Source organism: Empidonax traillii, unplaced genomic scaffold, assembly GCF_003031625.1.
Source record: "Empidonax traillii isolate 1590-97213 ecotype Southwest subspecies unplaced genomic scaffold, ASM303162v1 scaffold326:size758569, whole genome shotgun sequence".
Lineage (NCBI taxonomy): Eukaryota > Metazoa > Chordata > Aves > Passeriformes > Tyrannidae > Empidonax > Empidonax traillii.
The window spans coordinates 123,139-138,034 of NW_020955519.1; the positions used below are offsets into that span (position 1 = coordinate 123,139).

At 35.2% G+C, this 14,896-nt stretch overlaps 1 protein-coding gene across 3 annotated transcripts in view; it reads right to left on the reverse strand.

The window, feature by feature from the left end:
• Window positions 1-432: 432 nt before the first annotated feature.
• PDE10A (phosphodiesterase 10A) overlaps window positions 433-14,896 on the reverse strand; it is a 358,019-nt gene continuing 343,555 nt past the window's right edge. For 2 of the 3 annotated variants that reach the window (XM_027891693.1, XM_027891694.1), the window contains exons 19-22: window positions 14,045-14,156; window positions 12,269-12,349; window positions 8,788-8,876; window positions 4,548-5,193 (exon numbers count right to left, since the gene is read on the reverse strand). In XM_027891693.1, coding sequence (XP_027747494.1) covers window positions 5,076-5,193; window positions 8,788-8,876; window positions 12,269-12,349; window positions 14,045-14,156 — 400 coding nt within the window. In that variant the 3' untranslated portion in view covers window positions 4,548-5,075. Of the gene's footprint in view, window positions 5,194-8,787; window positions 8,877-12,268; window positions 12,350-14,044; window positions 14,157-14,896 lie in introns of all 3 variants that reach the window. The other variant, XM_027891692.1, reaches the window with a different exon arrangement.

Sequence of the window (14,896 nt, forward strand, 5' to 3'; positions counted from 1 at the left end):
TAATGTGTCGTTCAGAATTTGGCTTTATGGTTCCTTGAACATACCTTGTACTTTGAGGGTATTGGCAGATGTTAAAGCCCTATATTGCTTTGGACTAGCAAACCTTACAAATTTGGGTGCAATTCCTTTGCAGTTCAGCATATGAGTATCTATGTAATTCCCAAAAGGTAGCATTATCTGCACTGACTTTTGACAGTGTCAAAGCAAGGATCTGTATGGAAGTTACCTGCCAACAGCAAGGCAAGTTCTCTGGCAGTGTGAGGGCAAACAGAAAAGGGGATCCCTTTGAAGTTTGTGACAATGTGAACTTACAGTAGGAGATAAATATATATTAAAAAAAAAAATTGTCTTAATTTGGGAAAATGCACCATAAGCAATAAACTGAAAATACAGGGAAAACCAAGCACTACCTATTTAAAAGACCTCACTATGTTTTGAATCGCTTTGTGCTGTGGTTTACTTATGGTGTAAACACACATATACACATTCCCATCCCTCACTTGCATTCCCAATAATAGCAAAAATAAACATGAAAAATAATATTAAAAAACTCTGTATTCAGTAATATTCACACCAAAGTATATGTATAGGTATATCCATTAAAATTATGAACATTTCTAAATATATTTTATGTATCATACATATATTTATATGTATAATTACATATCCACAGAAGTAGTCTTGCTGTGCCAGAGCCAGCAGTAAAAGCAAAAACAGGTTTCACAATAGGACACCCATATATGCATACATACTGGCTGTTTCGTTTGTGAATTTATTTACAACTTAACTATATCATAATAAATGCTTACTGTTCTATTGTACAAACGGAATAGTAAAGGTTTAGGTTTGTTTTTTAAATACAAAGACTGCAAATGAATACATGAAAAAAATTACACACCATGTACAGTATTTATAATTTATAAATGCAAAGTTAAGACCTCTTTAAATTATTGCACTTGCATATTTTTTTACAAAGATAAGTTTATATGTATCATATATATATATATGTGTGTAAATATATATATATATAAAACAAAATTTTCAGCTCACTAAATGTAGTAAAGTTGAATGTTGTTACCTTGAAGTTCTTTCTTCTTCACATAACAGCCCAACCTGATTTTTGAATATTTATGAAACTACTCTACAAATCAGTTTGATCTACCCTAGAAAGCAGTCCATTATTTTAGGTTTTTTGACAGAGTATACACCCGTATTACAATCGAGCACAGTTTTTGGTCAGAAAGCAAAAGAAAAAAAAAGTTATGATGTGCCTTTGCTAGATTGGGATATATAATTAAAGTTTGAACATGAACTTTCTTGTAATATTGTGCAGAAAGACGTTTCCACTTTTAAAATGAATAAATTAATTGTTACACTTCACAGACCTGGTCCTATATCACAGTGTTTGAGGCAAATGCATTATTTCAAGAGGGTCATAATTGATTTGAGCATCCAACAATCTCTATATTTTTTAACATGAATAGTGCTTTTTGCTATCCCTACAATTTAAACATTAAATGCTCTAAATGCAGTCACAGCAAACTGATCACACTGTTCTAAGTTTAAACACATGAAAGAAATCTGTGCCACATCAAAAGATGAATTCCTCTTTGCATGTCCCCTCCAATTTAATATACTTGATCATATACTCTAGCCAGAAAAACTCAATTGCATTTCTCTAATGGTCACTTATAAAAAAAAATATTACTGCTATGAGTTTATAGGAGTATATTCTCCTACATACCATCATAGGAGAATGTTGCCCAACCATAAAAAAATCACAGATTAATTTTAACAGTGGAGTTTCTGTTAGTGTTGTAACAAAATATGCAGTATGTCAGACAAGTATCATGCCATGTCAACTATTTTTCTCACTTAGTGCATACCGTTCAGGCACCATTTCATAATACATTAGAAATGCTCAATTATAGCTTCAAACAGCGCTTTTACCTTTACTAGGCTTAGAGTGGAAGAGCAATTGGAATTATTAACAAGAAAAATGTAATTCTGGGAATATAAAGTCTAACACTTCTAGGAAAGGAAAGAACTGTTAGGCTTTTTATGAATTCTTGTTGATTTTGGACAAGATCAGTTTTAGTATGGTAAAAATGCAAGGAGGAATGTCTTTTCGCATTTTAACTTAATGAGTCAGATGTCTTACTCAATTTGTGAGTTCAAGTCCAGACCTTCAAACAATTAAATCTCAATACGTGTTTGAGTCTTGAAATTCAAATGCAGCTCCAAAGTTTTAATTTTTGGTGGTTTTAACTTTGGAAGTGCAGGTATAAGTCTTTTTCTAAAAGAAACATTTACACATATGGATCTATACTCTGTAAATGCTAAGACAGACTATAGTTGCTTTAAAAATTACAGTTCATCATGGTTATTTTTGCTGATCTCTGTGCTAAGAAAGAGTAACATTTTGTCATGACCTTTCTCCTTTTACACACTAGGAAATCAAACCAAACTGCAGGCACTGGAGCCAAAATTTTTAATTCTAATAGGCATTATACTACAGCAAACATTTATTTTATGAGGTTTGGATAGTTCTGTATTAGAAACAGTACCTGATTCACTTGAGACATAACAACTGACTGCCAATTTGAAAAATTTTACAGGGAAACAGGCTCTCTATCAGTACTTATAAACTGCAAAATAAAATCATATGCGATACCGTCATATATTTTAAATGGTAAGAAACAGAACTAGTGAAGTTATCTTTACTGTCAATGAGTAAAGGATGAATAAAAAGCTTTCCATACACACAGACACAGTGTGATAAGGAATACTGTCGAAATGCTTTTAAGATCAGCATTTTTAAACAGAGAGAAAAAAAAGAGGAGAATAGCAACAAATATACTTCTACCATGAAGGAAAACATTCCACTGATTTCTTGGGGTATCTAAATTTCAAGGAGTATTTTTGTAGTCACCATAGATTTAGATAATTTCCAAGTAAATTAGGATCTAGGATCCGTGGATTGTGTCTCAAGTACTTAGTGGATGAAAGGTTGCATCTGCATGATTTAGCTGAAATAGAATAACTAAGGAGTAAAACAGAGGACACAGCATGAGATATTATTCATTCTACTTTGGCGTAATTTTTTCCTGTGTTTTTTTTTTTTTTTTTTTTTTAATTCCAAACCAGTTTGCTGTGATTAACAATTAATTTCTGCATTTAGAATTGGCAAAGCAAACAGAAAAAAATTATGGGGCTGTAACCTGCGTCATGCAAGTAAGAAGACTTCATATCGAATTCTCAACCTGTGGGATCTCTATGTACAGCAAAGGCTTAGGTGCATTTATACATTACGCGATTATGGATCACACACTGTACACATATACAGATAGTGGCATGTGCTCGACCATAACAGAAGGCAAAACTCAAGAGTCCAAGTTGTTCACACAAAACCCATAAGATGGCATGCCTATTAGAGCAATACAACCCAAAAGACATGAGATGGAAAAAGAGAACCTGTCTTCTGTCTTTAAGTTACAACTAGTATTTTTTGCAGTTACACAATGGCCATGTTATAATGGAACCACTACAAGTGTTCATTACCTATGAAAAAGCATATAATGCAGTATAGGCTGTATGTGAAAGGTGTGCAAAGACGGTGTTTTCACCCACTGTGTGGATCACTGTGAAGATTTTTTTCTCATTATTTTTGAGAGAAAGACAAAGGCAAATTAAGTGTTGTTGAAACATACTCTGTACAATTGCACTAAATTTAAGAGTGGCATTCAACGTAAGGTCTTAAAGGCTGTGCCTAAGTTTGTAAGGCTAAAGCCTAAGTCAGCACAGAACTGTAAACACACTATTTTGGAGTACTTTTCTTCAGTCAGCTATTCTTTCACTAAGAAAGGCAGTGCTAATCCTGGAAATTTTGCTGAACTAGGGGAAAAAACAAATAGACAAATGGAGAAGGTTTCTAATTTCACTCATCTTGGGATGGGGGGGAAAAAGCAGTAGAAGACATGCAGTGTTACTGTGCAACACAAAAGCTAGTCAATACAAACACAGTTTTGATTTATTGTGATGGTACCACAATCCCTCTTATCAGACCTGACTTTTCTGACAAGGCTTTTGTTCCCGGGAGATAGCATACTTCAGGTATGTCTCTAATATGTTTTAAAATACAACTCAGCAGGTAGAAATAAAAATTATGACTTTACTCAATTGTGAGCTAGGTAAGGAAATCTTTGCTGTCACATTTAAATTTTAATCTGATACTTCTGTCACTATGGATACAAAAACTCCAACCTGAAACTCCCTCTCATATCAGAGATAATTATCCAATACTTCCAGTGTTTTAAGGGAGGAGTTGTCTAGGTTTATAAATCATTCTAAATAACAAAGCACCATCACTAGTTCTATCAACGTTTCCCTTATGAGTGACAGACAATTTGCATCATGATGCTTAATGAAGTACTTTAAAACTTTAACCTGAATGTTGGTTTTCCTTTAGTTTGCAGCAAGAGAATTCACTGTAACCTAAGCATAAATTATAATCTCCAAGGATTCTGCTGGAGTTCAAACTGATTACAAGTAGATCACACATAAACATTCACAATAGCAATGGGTATATTGTTCTATTTATAGCCAAGAACTCCCAAGTGACACTGGTGTTAAAGCCAGCCACAGTACGGTATAATAAAAGTACCATTGAAACCCTTACTATAAAGATACAATTTAGAAGTACCCCCTAGGATTCCCCCCACCCGCACCCCCCATCAGTTTTAAATTAAGGCCTCAGCAATGTAGCCCATGAGATAAGGCCAGTCTTTTATATTCACAAGTCATAAGTTCTCTTTTGATAGCTGACTCTAAAACATCTGGGTTGTCATTTTCCCTCTGTTGACTTTGTGTCACTGGTGTAGGTCAGGAGACTGGCTGCCAGAGTCATTTAGCTGAGGTAACTCCATGGGTGTTACCTTCCTAGGCAGGTCTACTTCTTCGTTAGAATTTTGTAGCTTTTCTTTTTCCTTTTTTTTTTCAAATAAAAATTAAACAAAAAAAAAATCCCCAAAACAAGAAGGGGTGCTTTTCAGATTGAAGCAATCTGTTGCTGCTGTTCAGTCATCAATCTTCACAGGAAGAGAATCTGAGGTCCCAGGAGCAAGGGACTGGGAGGAAATCCATATAGAGGCTTCCTCACCTCTTGTTACTTTCTCCCATTGGTTGAGATTGTCCCTGGAGATGCAAAAAAGTCAAAGATAAAGCACTATTCATAAGTTTACTGGGATTTATTTATTCGTAACAATACTGCCTGTTGTACTATACTTTGATATTTATATTTATGCTGTATTTAAGTTCTTGTATGTCATCAGGTTTTTATCATCTTTACATTATTTCAGCCTTCAACTTCAATTATCCCATTTTATAATTCTGTCTGATTCATATCCATGTCAACTATATACAGGACTATGGCACACCTGTCCAAGGGCACGCCCTGATACTAGAGGCTACCACCTGCTTCCATTACAGATTTATAGCCTTCACGGCTGCAGGAAAACCCAGCTGTGAGCCAGGAGAGACATGTCAAAGGAGACTCTGTGGTGGAAGGCAGTATCTGATGGAGTCTATGAAAGAAAGCTGGTGCCCCTAGGGTGAAGACCTACACCATTTTCTGCAGGCACATGGAAACCTGCTCTGCCAGTGCTCCAGGCCAACTGGAAACCACGAAGCCGGTGTTAATACGGCACTGAACCTCAGCTAATACAATCGAGCACTAAGGATCAGAAAAAGTGAACCATCACTATTGTTAGGTCTCTTTCCTGGAACCAGGAAAGTGGTGAGAATTGTAGCCAAAATATTTTTAAATTATATCAATTTCAGCAAGAATTGAGGCACAAAAGGACAAAGAGAACAGTTTTAAATTATTTGGTCTGAAATAAAGGAAAAAAATAAATCACTTAATATTAAAAATAAATACACAACATATATTTGCCTCTTTGGTAGGGCCTATTGAGTACCTGGGCTACAAAACACAGAAAAGACTTATTCTGAACACTGTAACACAGGTGACTGGTAGTTTTGATGTCCACAGAATTACAAGAGAGCATTTAAAAATGTGGATTAAATTATCAGACAAGAAAACCGAGAGTGTTAGCTGCTACCTTACCACAGGAATATCAGTGTGACACTTTTTTTATGTTATTTTTATTTTTTTTAAGGCATTGATCATACGATTAATTTGCCCTTGAGCTTCTGGTGAACCCCTGGCTACCAGTGTCTGGAATAAATGCTCAGAGGCTCTCAAAAGAAAAACCTTGATGCTGACATGCTGTCTTGACTGCTTTTGCTGCTATTATTGGTGTCTGTGTTTCAAAGAACTCAAGGATGCAGCAGCTTAAATACTGTGTTCCAAGAATGAGTATTGCTGGTGAAGGGGTGATATCAAAATTTGTTCAGTCAGCAACTGAGGAACAAGAATGAGGCTCTATTCCTCTCCTCACACTGAGTAACAGTTACCCATCAAAAATAAAGGAAAAAAAATTAGTGCCAAATCAGCTACTTGAAATACTCTAGACTGTTCTAAACCCAGCAATAACATCCATTCTTAACAATTGCGGAGCTGAAGTTAGATCTGTGTTCTGATTTCCTATTTTGCATTTCTAAGTCTGAACTCAAGCTTCCTCTTCATTCTCTTCAAAGACAAAGCAGAGGGTAATTTCAAGGCCAAGATAAAACTGCTCTTCAGAAGGCTTTATGCCAGGGTGTGGATTTTCAGTAAGCTCTTTATTCTTAAGGAGATCTTAAACCTCATCCACATGTCTGTGCTCCAGTTCTTCATCAGCACAATCTAAATTAAAGAATACACAATAGCAAGACAGGGAGATGTGTCTGTACAGAGCTCAGCCCAGTGTGGAGACTCTGTCAGCCTAGCTTTCAGGAGTATCAGTATTACGCTTTGAATTACAAATAACAAACATAATTTCTGCAACAGAAAAAGTTCCTATTATCTCTGCCAGGAGTCTGATTGCTTTTACTTCAGACATCACATCTTCTACAGAGAAATACGCTCTTGAAGAGATGTTCATGCTTCATCTTCAGAATTATGGAGAATCTTTCATCTAGAACACATATTTACATGGGTGTTTGATATTCACAGTTCAACTTTAGGCCTCCTTGTCTGAGTACTAAAAGATGGACATCAAGTAATACAGGCCACTTTTGTAAATAAATTTCATTTAGATATCCAAATTTTTGTGATCAAAAATCAAAAGATCAGTGTCTTCCCAGAACCCTGCTTCTAAAAAAGATGTTGTGCAGTCTTAAGCACTCAACCTAGCCTCTCTAAGCCTCGGTTTCTGTTAGGGGAATAACAACACTAACTTCATACCATAGGTACTGGCTATGCAAATAGTTCTACAGTAAATACAAACTCATTTTTAAGATCTCCCATTTGACTGTGCTAGTAAGAGAACTTTCCTGATATCTTATTTTATTAATCATGCAGACTCTGCAAGACATTTTCATGTTAAGAGCATATGGATAATGATTTGGGGAGTAAAAGTAAACCCAAATGTTCTTTTTTGAACGTTTAGAGCTTCTCTTAATCGCTACTGTCTTTATCCACTCTTCTTAAAGCACAGATGCTAACCAAAATTCCAGCTGTAGCCCCATTAACAAAATAACTACAGAGGTATAGTCTCCAATCCTCCTGAATATTCCTTTCATATCCATCTAAGGGTTGCACAGCCATGCCCAGCAGAGACACCTTAGAGGTGATGAATATTAAAGATGGCCCCTGGATACTCAAAGTTTTTCATAAGACAGTCCTCTGTACTATTGATACAGACCTACACATTCTTTTCATAGCTATAAGAAAGAGTGTTTGGGTGTGAAGTAAATGGTTTTGCTAAGTACTATATTAAATTTCAAGGTATTTGTTCATTACTTAACACAAATAAAAAATTCCATGGAATCTTGAATTTAAGGACCATGACAGAAAAAAAAATACAAAAAATAAGAGAGGTACTAGCAAGAGCAAAGAAAGCATTCCTCTTTTCCCACAGGATGTAACTTAGGATTGCTGGCTTGATGAACCAATTGGATTTTTTTAGAAAATACTGATTAGCCAGAAAATGGAACATTTTCATGAAATACACACTGGTTTCAACAAAAGTTTTGTCAGGAAAGATTGTTAAGGTCCAGGATATAATTATTGGACAGACCTACCTACAAAGCAATCCACCGACATTTCAGGGTAGAAGCAGCCAATAGGTTAAAGGACTCCTGCCTCTCTGTCAGAAGAACCCAAGCTACATACCAGTTGATTCATAGCAGAAAGCTATATTTGACTCTCCCTTATCCCAGTGTTATTACTCTTATGTTGCCAATTACTGAATATTTTGTGGATATTTCTTTGTCTGCTTTTTAATAAAAATCACCTACACGAAATAAAACCACATGCTAACCCATGTCTTTTTAATGAAACAGAATTTTAGAGAATTTTTGTTGTGAAAACCATGCAGAAGTAAAAAGGACATAGAAGGAAATTGCACTTAACCAGCCTAGATAGTGATGCACAAACACTGAACTGTTCCTCTCTAATTACTTTTGGCATCCAGTATACTTTAATCAGCTCTGTCTGTAGATCTGCTTTGGATAGTCCCAGACATCAGTTATCACCTCTGGGTTTCTGCATAGATTAATGTGATATGTGTATCCCTGTTCATCTGCATGCAAAGTCTAAAATTAAAAGTCTGTATTTCCAGACAAACTTGCAAAGCATTCTTGCTTTTTCTTTGACCAAGTTACACGCTATGCACATTTACTCACCTGCATGCTCGGAGTAGTGGCCCAGTTGGAGGAAAGATCTGTGCAAGTGTGGTGTAACATGGGATGGCTACAGCATTGTAGAACCCAATCTACGAAAACAAGAATGAAAAAAAAATGTTGCCAAACCACAACACTACAACACTGGAAGCTAACAGTCAGCGAGCTCAAAGCTGTTGACTATTTACTTAATTACTGCTTACATTAGTAATTCACACTTCTGCATCTCCTCTTAATATCTGAATCCTTTAAAATAAGCAGCAACAGCAAAATCTCTGGTAATAGCAAGTTGCTTACATGCCTTTCTTTTATGACTGGTATTTCTACTTCAAGTAGGGTTTTCTACAGAACCTTTCATTATTCAATTGATTCATTTTATTTGCTCAGGATCTGTCTAGCTTTTTGATGTCACTAGTTGTGGAAAGTAGGTGGAGATGGCAGAGACATTTCTGCAAACATTATTCATGTGATGATTTGATTTTTTTAGAAAAGGAAGATTGTGCAGCATTGTCAAAATACAGTCAGATTCTGGATTGTTCTGATGTCCTCCAGGGTGTGCATTGCATAGCTCAATTTACTTAACGTGCTGGGGGCTTTGCACATTTGGAAAGTTTCTAAAAGGTGTGCACTGCTGGTCTGTAGTTTCTTCTCATGTATGCACTTCAATGATATATTTTTACCATAATTTTATTTAAAGAACATCAAATGAGCACCTTTTTAACGATATCTGATTCATACAGGCTTAGGGGCCTATAACAGCTACAGTGTCATAGCTGAATTGCCAAGAAATTAAGGGATTTTTAGAAAATGTTGCTTATATATTATCAAGGGTGACAGGTTACCTTCAGACTCATTATAGTATCAGTTACTTAGTCCAGACTCTTAAGATAGTTACAGTAGTGCACTATGATCCCTTTCTTAGGGCAAAATTTTAAAATGCCTTTTACTGAAATACTACGTATTGTACTACGACCAAAGCATTTGATAATGTCTCTTTTTAATGGTCCAAACATTGGCCCTTACTCAGAAATCAGAGGGAAACTTCTTCACCAATACAAAGATTCCTCCCATACTGCTATGTAACCAAGTCATCTCTCTACTTACTACTATATAAAAATTAGAAACGTTTTCTGATCTGTGAACCCAATAGTCTGAGCTGAAGTATTTATGATGTAACCAACTGAAAGAAGGTGAAAAGGCCAGGCTGCACACAGCTGGGATGTCTGCTTATCCACCCTATTTCACATAATGTGTCTTCCTACTTGTTTTTGGGTTTGTTTCTACTTTTTTTCTTGTTTGCTTTGTTTTGACAGGGACTATTTTATTCCACTGGGAAAAGAAGGTTACCCAACAACTATCAGATACTAAAATGGGACATTAGATATGGTCACACGAGACCTTCTGGCTCAATGAGAAGTGTGTTGCCCTTGCAAAACCAACTTCATCCTTCCACCAAACTAATTTTATCTGCAATATATTCTGAACAACTCTCTTTGGAATCCTGATATTTAGAATGTGTCCTTTACAGTCCTGGAAGCTTCTGAGTAAAATGCACATCAATCCACAAGGAGAAACCCAAAAAGGCTTTCAATGAATTTAGGTTTTGAAAAAAAGCCAAGGTAATGAAAAACATTCCTTTTCAAGAGTTTCCATTTCTGACCAGACCAAATTCACCCAATCCTTTTGTAACACATTGAGATTATCTGGATAAAATATTCCAGATTGATTTTTATGTTGAAACATAGACAAAAAAGCCTAAAGGTTGCTCACTGCAGAAAAGGCATAGTATGTATATCCCAAAGATGAATAAGCAAGAGGAAGTAGATAATATCTTTTGTTTGTGAAATGAATTATCTCTGTCTCTCCAACTGTGTATCCTAAACATAATTCTAGTTTTAAGAGCTGGATTCTTAATGTTCTAACTGAAGTAAGAGATCAACCTTAGCATTTTATCCTTGCTGCGTAGGAGTAAAATTTTATTTTCAACATGAAAATTGTGTTTCTGGGATGCCTGAATGTCTGAATTATATGAACTATTCCTTTCCTCTCCCTCCATTTCTCAGGCTGGCTTGACTTGCTTATTAAAAGGGCTTTCAGGTCACTGCATAGTTTTGTCATTTCTGTTTTCTTCACAGTTTCCAAAAGGAGGGGCAGAACAGAAGGTGAATGGAACCTTGCTAAGCTGGGAATGACTCCTCAGTGCAGACTTCATAATAGGAAGACACCAAACTCAGAGACCTTAAATGAGCTTTGTTGCAAAGGATGCAAAGCACAATTGATCCAGGCACTCAAGTGAGAGCAATAGCTAAGTAAAGGTTATTTTTATCAAACATGAGTATTTGAGACAGAAGTAGTTATTTTCAGAGATTACATGTTTATACAAATCCCCATTTCCTAAACATCATTGTCATTTACATAACATGTTAATGCTTTACTTAAAATTCGCAAAAAATGCTCAATAAGTATTTTTGCTAGAGTCCACGGAAAGGGAGGAAAATAGTTTAACAAATTCTTCAGTCTCTTCATAAATATAGGAAGGGCTGCTTTCACAGAGTCATGTACGTCCTAAATCTCACATTTTGCTATAACGCTATAAGGTACAGAAACTGCAACTATACTAGTGAAGTTGGCTTTTAATGTCCTTTTTAGTTGAATATTTTATTGTTATATGACTATGAAGCACCAAACAGCACACAAAGTAAAAGAGACAAAAAGCTTGTTTCTTAGATCTTTCGCTTCACTAACAATTCTCTCACAAATGCCAAGATAACTGTACATACTGTAATACCATGTACTTTTCAAGATGTTCAAAGATAACTAAAACAGTGTGTGGAAAAATAAACCAAAGGCAGAAAAATGTTTCTTCTCATTTTAAACTTGTACTGAACACTTAAATTTAGTACATTAACTGCCAATGCCTTACTATAATAAGGCGTAATAGTCAAAATAACTAATGAAGAAGTATTTGTCTAAAATTGCAAATATTTTGAAATCTAAACCTGAATATTTTAACCAAGAACAGGGGATAAAGTTCATTTTATACGCAGGATGAAACAGCAAAATCTTTTAGCTAAGGGCTGAAGTAACCATTTACTAAGATAAAAAGTGTTACTGATACTCTTCAAAATCATAGGTGATTCTGGTCTGAGCTAGAGTTACAAGCACAAAGAGGGAAAGTGACAACAGCAAAGAGCATGTTGTAATTCAAGTAACAATTTGAAAATAAGTTTTTCACTGCTACTTAAAAAACTAACAGTTTTACATGCAGAACATAGAATTCATCAGTCTGCATACCCTAATTTCAAATGCAATTTTCACTAACATACAAAATGTTTTTTTCCATACATATAGTGTTTATTAACACTTTACCATAACTATGGTATATATGTATATACATATATATATATATATATATATAGAATGAGAGAAAGAGAAATACATATACATACTATAACATGTACCATTTTACTGAGAGAGTTCATACCTGACCCTGAGGGACTTCATCTTTCTTGTCTCTGTCCATCATAGGAATAGGCTGAATACCCGTTTTCTTCATTTCATCACCCTGGAGAAAAGCAATACTTCTTTTATCCTCACAGTTACGATCACGATCAAGAAGTTAAAGTTGAAATTTTAACCCAAGAAGTTTGTATCATACTTGTAGTACAGCTGTAATAAATGGCTTATAAGTCTCTTAAAAAACACTGCAGAAAGGGTTTAACAAGTGCCTCATATCACCAAAAAAAAAAAAAAAAAAACCAACCAACCAAAAAAAAAAACCAACCCCCCCAAAAAAAACGAACCAAAAAACCCACACAAACACAAAAATGAAACAAACAAAAAAAAACCAAACAAACAAAAAACCCCAAACAAACAAAAAAACCCCAACCCAACAGACACTCTGAGAAAATTTCATGTTATCAAGGCAGAACTTAGCTGAAGACACCAGCTATACTGGGCTTCAGTGACAAAAAGATCAGCGTAACAAACCACAAAACTGCCACAACTGCTTCTAGAGTTATTGTTTTAGTTAATGATTACACAAAGAAGAAATATTATAAAAACAATCTGAATACATCATTCAACATATTAAGATTATGAGCTCTATTACTAATTACAAGCATTAGTCTATGCTTCTCTTCGAAGACTCATAAAGCTGCTCACTTTCCAGTGCAGGCATTTCAAAAAGTGAATACTGAACTAGATCTTCGAGCTTATATATTTTTCAAATATTTTGTTATAGTCTGAGCTGTTTGTAATTAAGAGAATGAGAACATGTGAATACTAAAGACACACACAAGCCGTGCACATCTGGTATTTCATAATGAACGTGCAACAGGCAGAATAACAATCTCCACACTTTATGCATGCTACATCAATTCCATGGGTCTGATTTCTACTTTATGCCTGTGTAAAACAGAAATAAGCCCACTGAACATTGCAAACTTTTACAGGGCACATAAAAGAAGAGAACAACACTTTATCCTACACACATGCAAAACCAGTTCTGAAAATACAATGTATTTTCTAAAGTTGCATTACTCAGCTCTATGCAACAACCTCCAAATTTATTCCTTATTTTTAAAGTACTCAGTTCCACTTTAAAAATTAAACAATTACAATGTTTACTCCTCAGCATAAGACACAGGAGAGATTGACTCTTTATTTGTGAACACAATTATATTAATACAGCTCAATGCCTTGTTTCAGTTCTCAGTACATCTGAAGTACATCTTCCGTATATTAAAAACTCAGTTCTCTCTGAGACCCAGTCATTGAGTTGGCTCACAAAGGAGATTCAAATTATCAGATCAGAAAAATTTTCAGGTTTGCCATATTTGCTTTAGTATTTCCTAGACTCATACTACAGCTTTGTTTCAAGTATGTTTCAAGGCGGCTGACCTGGAAGCTGGTTTCATATTTTGCATTTCTATAATACAAATATATCCTTCCTAAAACTACAGTTAGTGACCCAAAAGACTTTCCAGACTTTCTTCTGTGTTCTGTTGCTTGGTCACTTTATGTTAAGACATATTTTCTACATTTTCTTTAACAGAGAGAAAAAACACTGCCTGAAAATTAGATATCTAACTCAGCTCTTTAAATAGCTTCAGAGTAAACAACAAACACATGCACACATCAGTAAACTCTCTTCAGAACAAGCACACCAAATTATTGATTGAAAAATACTTCTGGTTGGGTTTTTTCCTTTCTGGATGCTTCAATTTATAAAAAGAGCAGAGAAGAGAAACTCACATACCTCAGCCCAGAACTCCGCATATATATCGTTGGCTGTCAGCCTGGTAACTGGCCACAACTTTGTTACAGAACACAAATCACAAGCCGTCATCATCAGGCCAATCACTCTATCTCTAAAATAAAATAACATTACATTGTAAGAATTAATGATCACTCTGCAAGGTTTTTATTTGCCCTTCCTCAGGTCAATCATCAGTAATGTATATATACTACATTACTTAGCTTGTTTCTTCCTCACTTGCTTGTGATTCATTGGTAAGGTACGGTACAAATTGTGAACTATATTCCCCATTGTATTCCCTACATTGTTTGCAACCAGAGTTCACTGACCATTTCCTACACAATCACATACACAGACAAGTCCACAGAATGTCTGCCTGCTAAGATATTCACATGCCCCCCTCTAATTTTCTGAAAATGCAGTATAAGTCTATTAAAAATAATAAAAAAAAAAAGGTGGTATATCCAATTGCTGCATTTCTTTCTGTTCTTTAGAGAGGACAGCATGCTCCATATAAGAAAAAAAATTAATTCTGAGTCTATTTCAAGGTACTCTGTCATTGCTTTGTTGGAACGAACTTGAACCCTGACAGAACAAGAATCCTGCACGTAACTCTGTCTTATACACTGACAAACCTGTTCAGAGTAACTGGCATCAGTAGGATTATAATTACTATTAGAATAAGACACACACAGACACACACAAATCTCATATAATCAGTTTTCTAGCACTTGTCTACTGTGCAAACCTATGGTTTGTGAATTTAAATTTTATAAAGCAAACTGGCAAATTAATTAAAGAATTCACATGTTTTCTATTCTGTCAAGAAATTAAGATGACCCTTAAGGACAC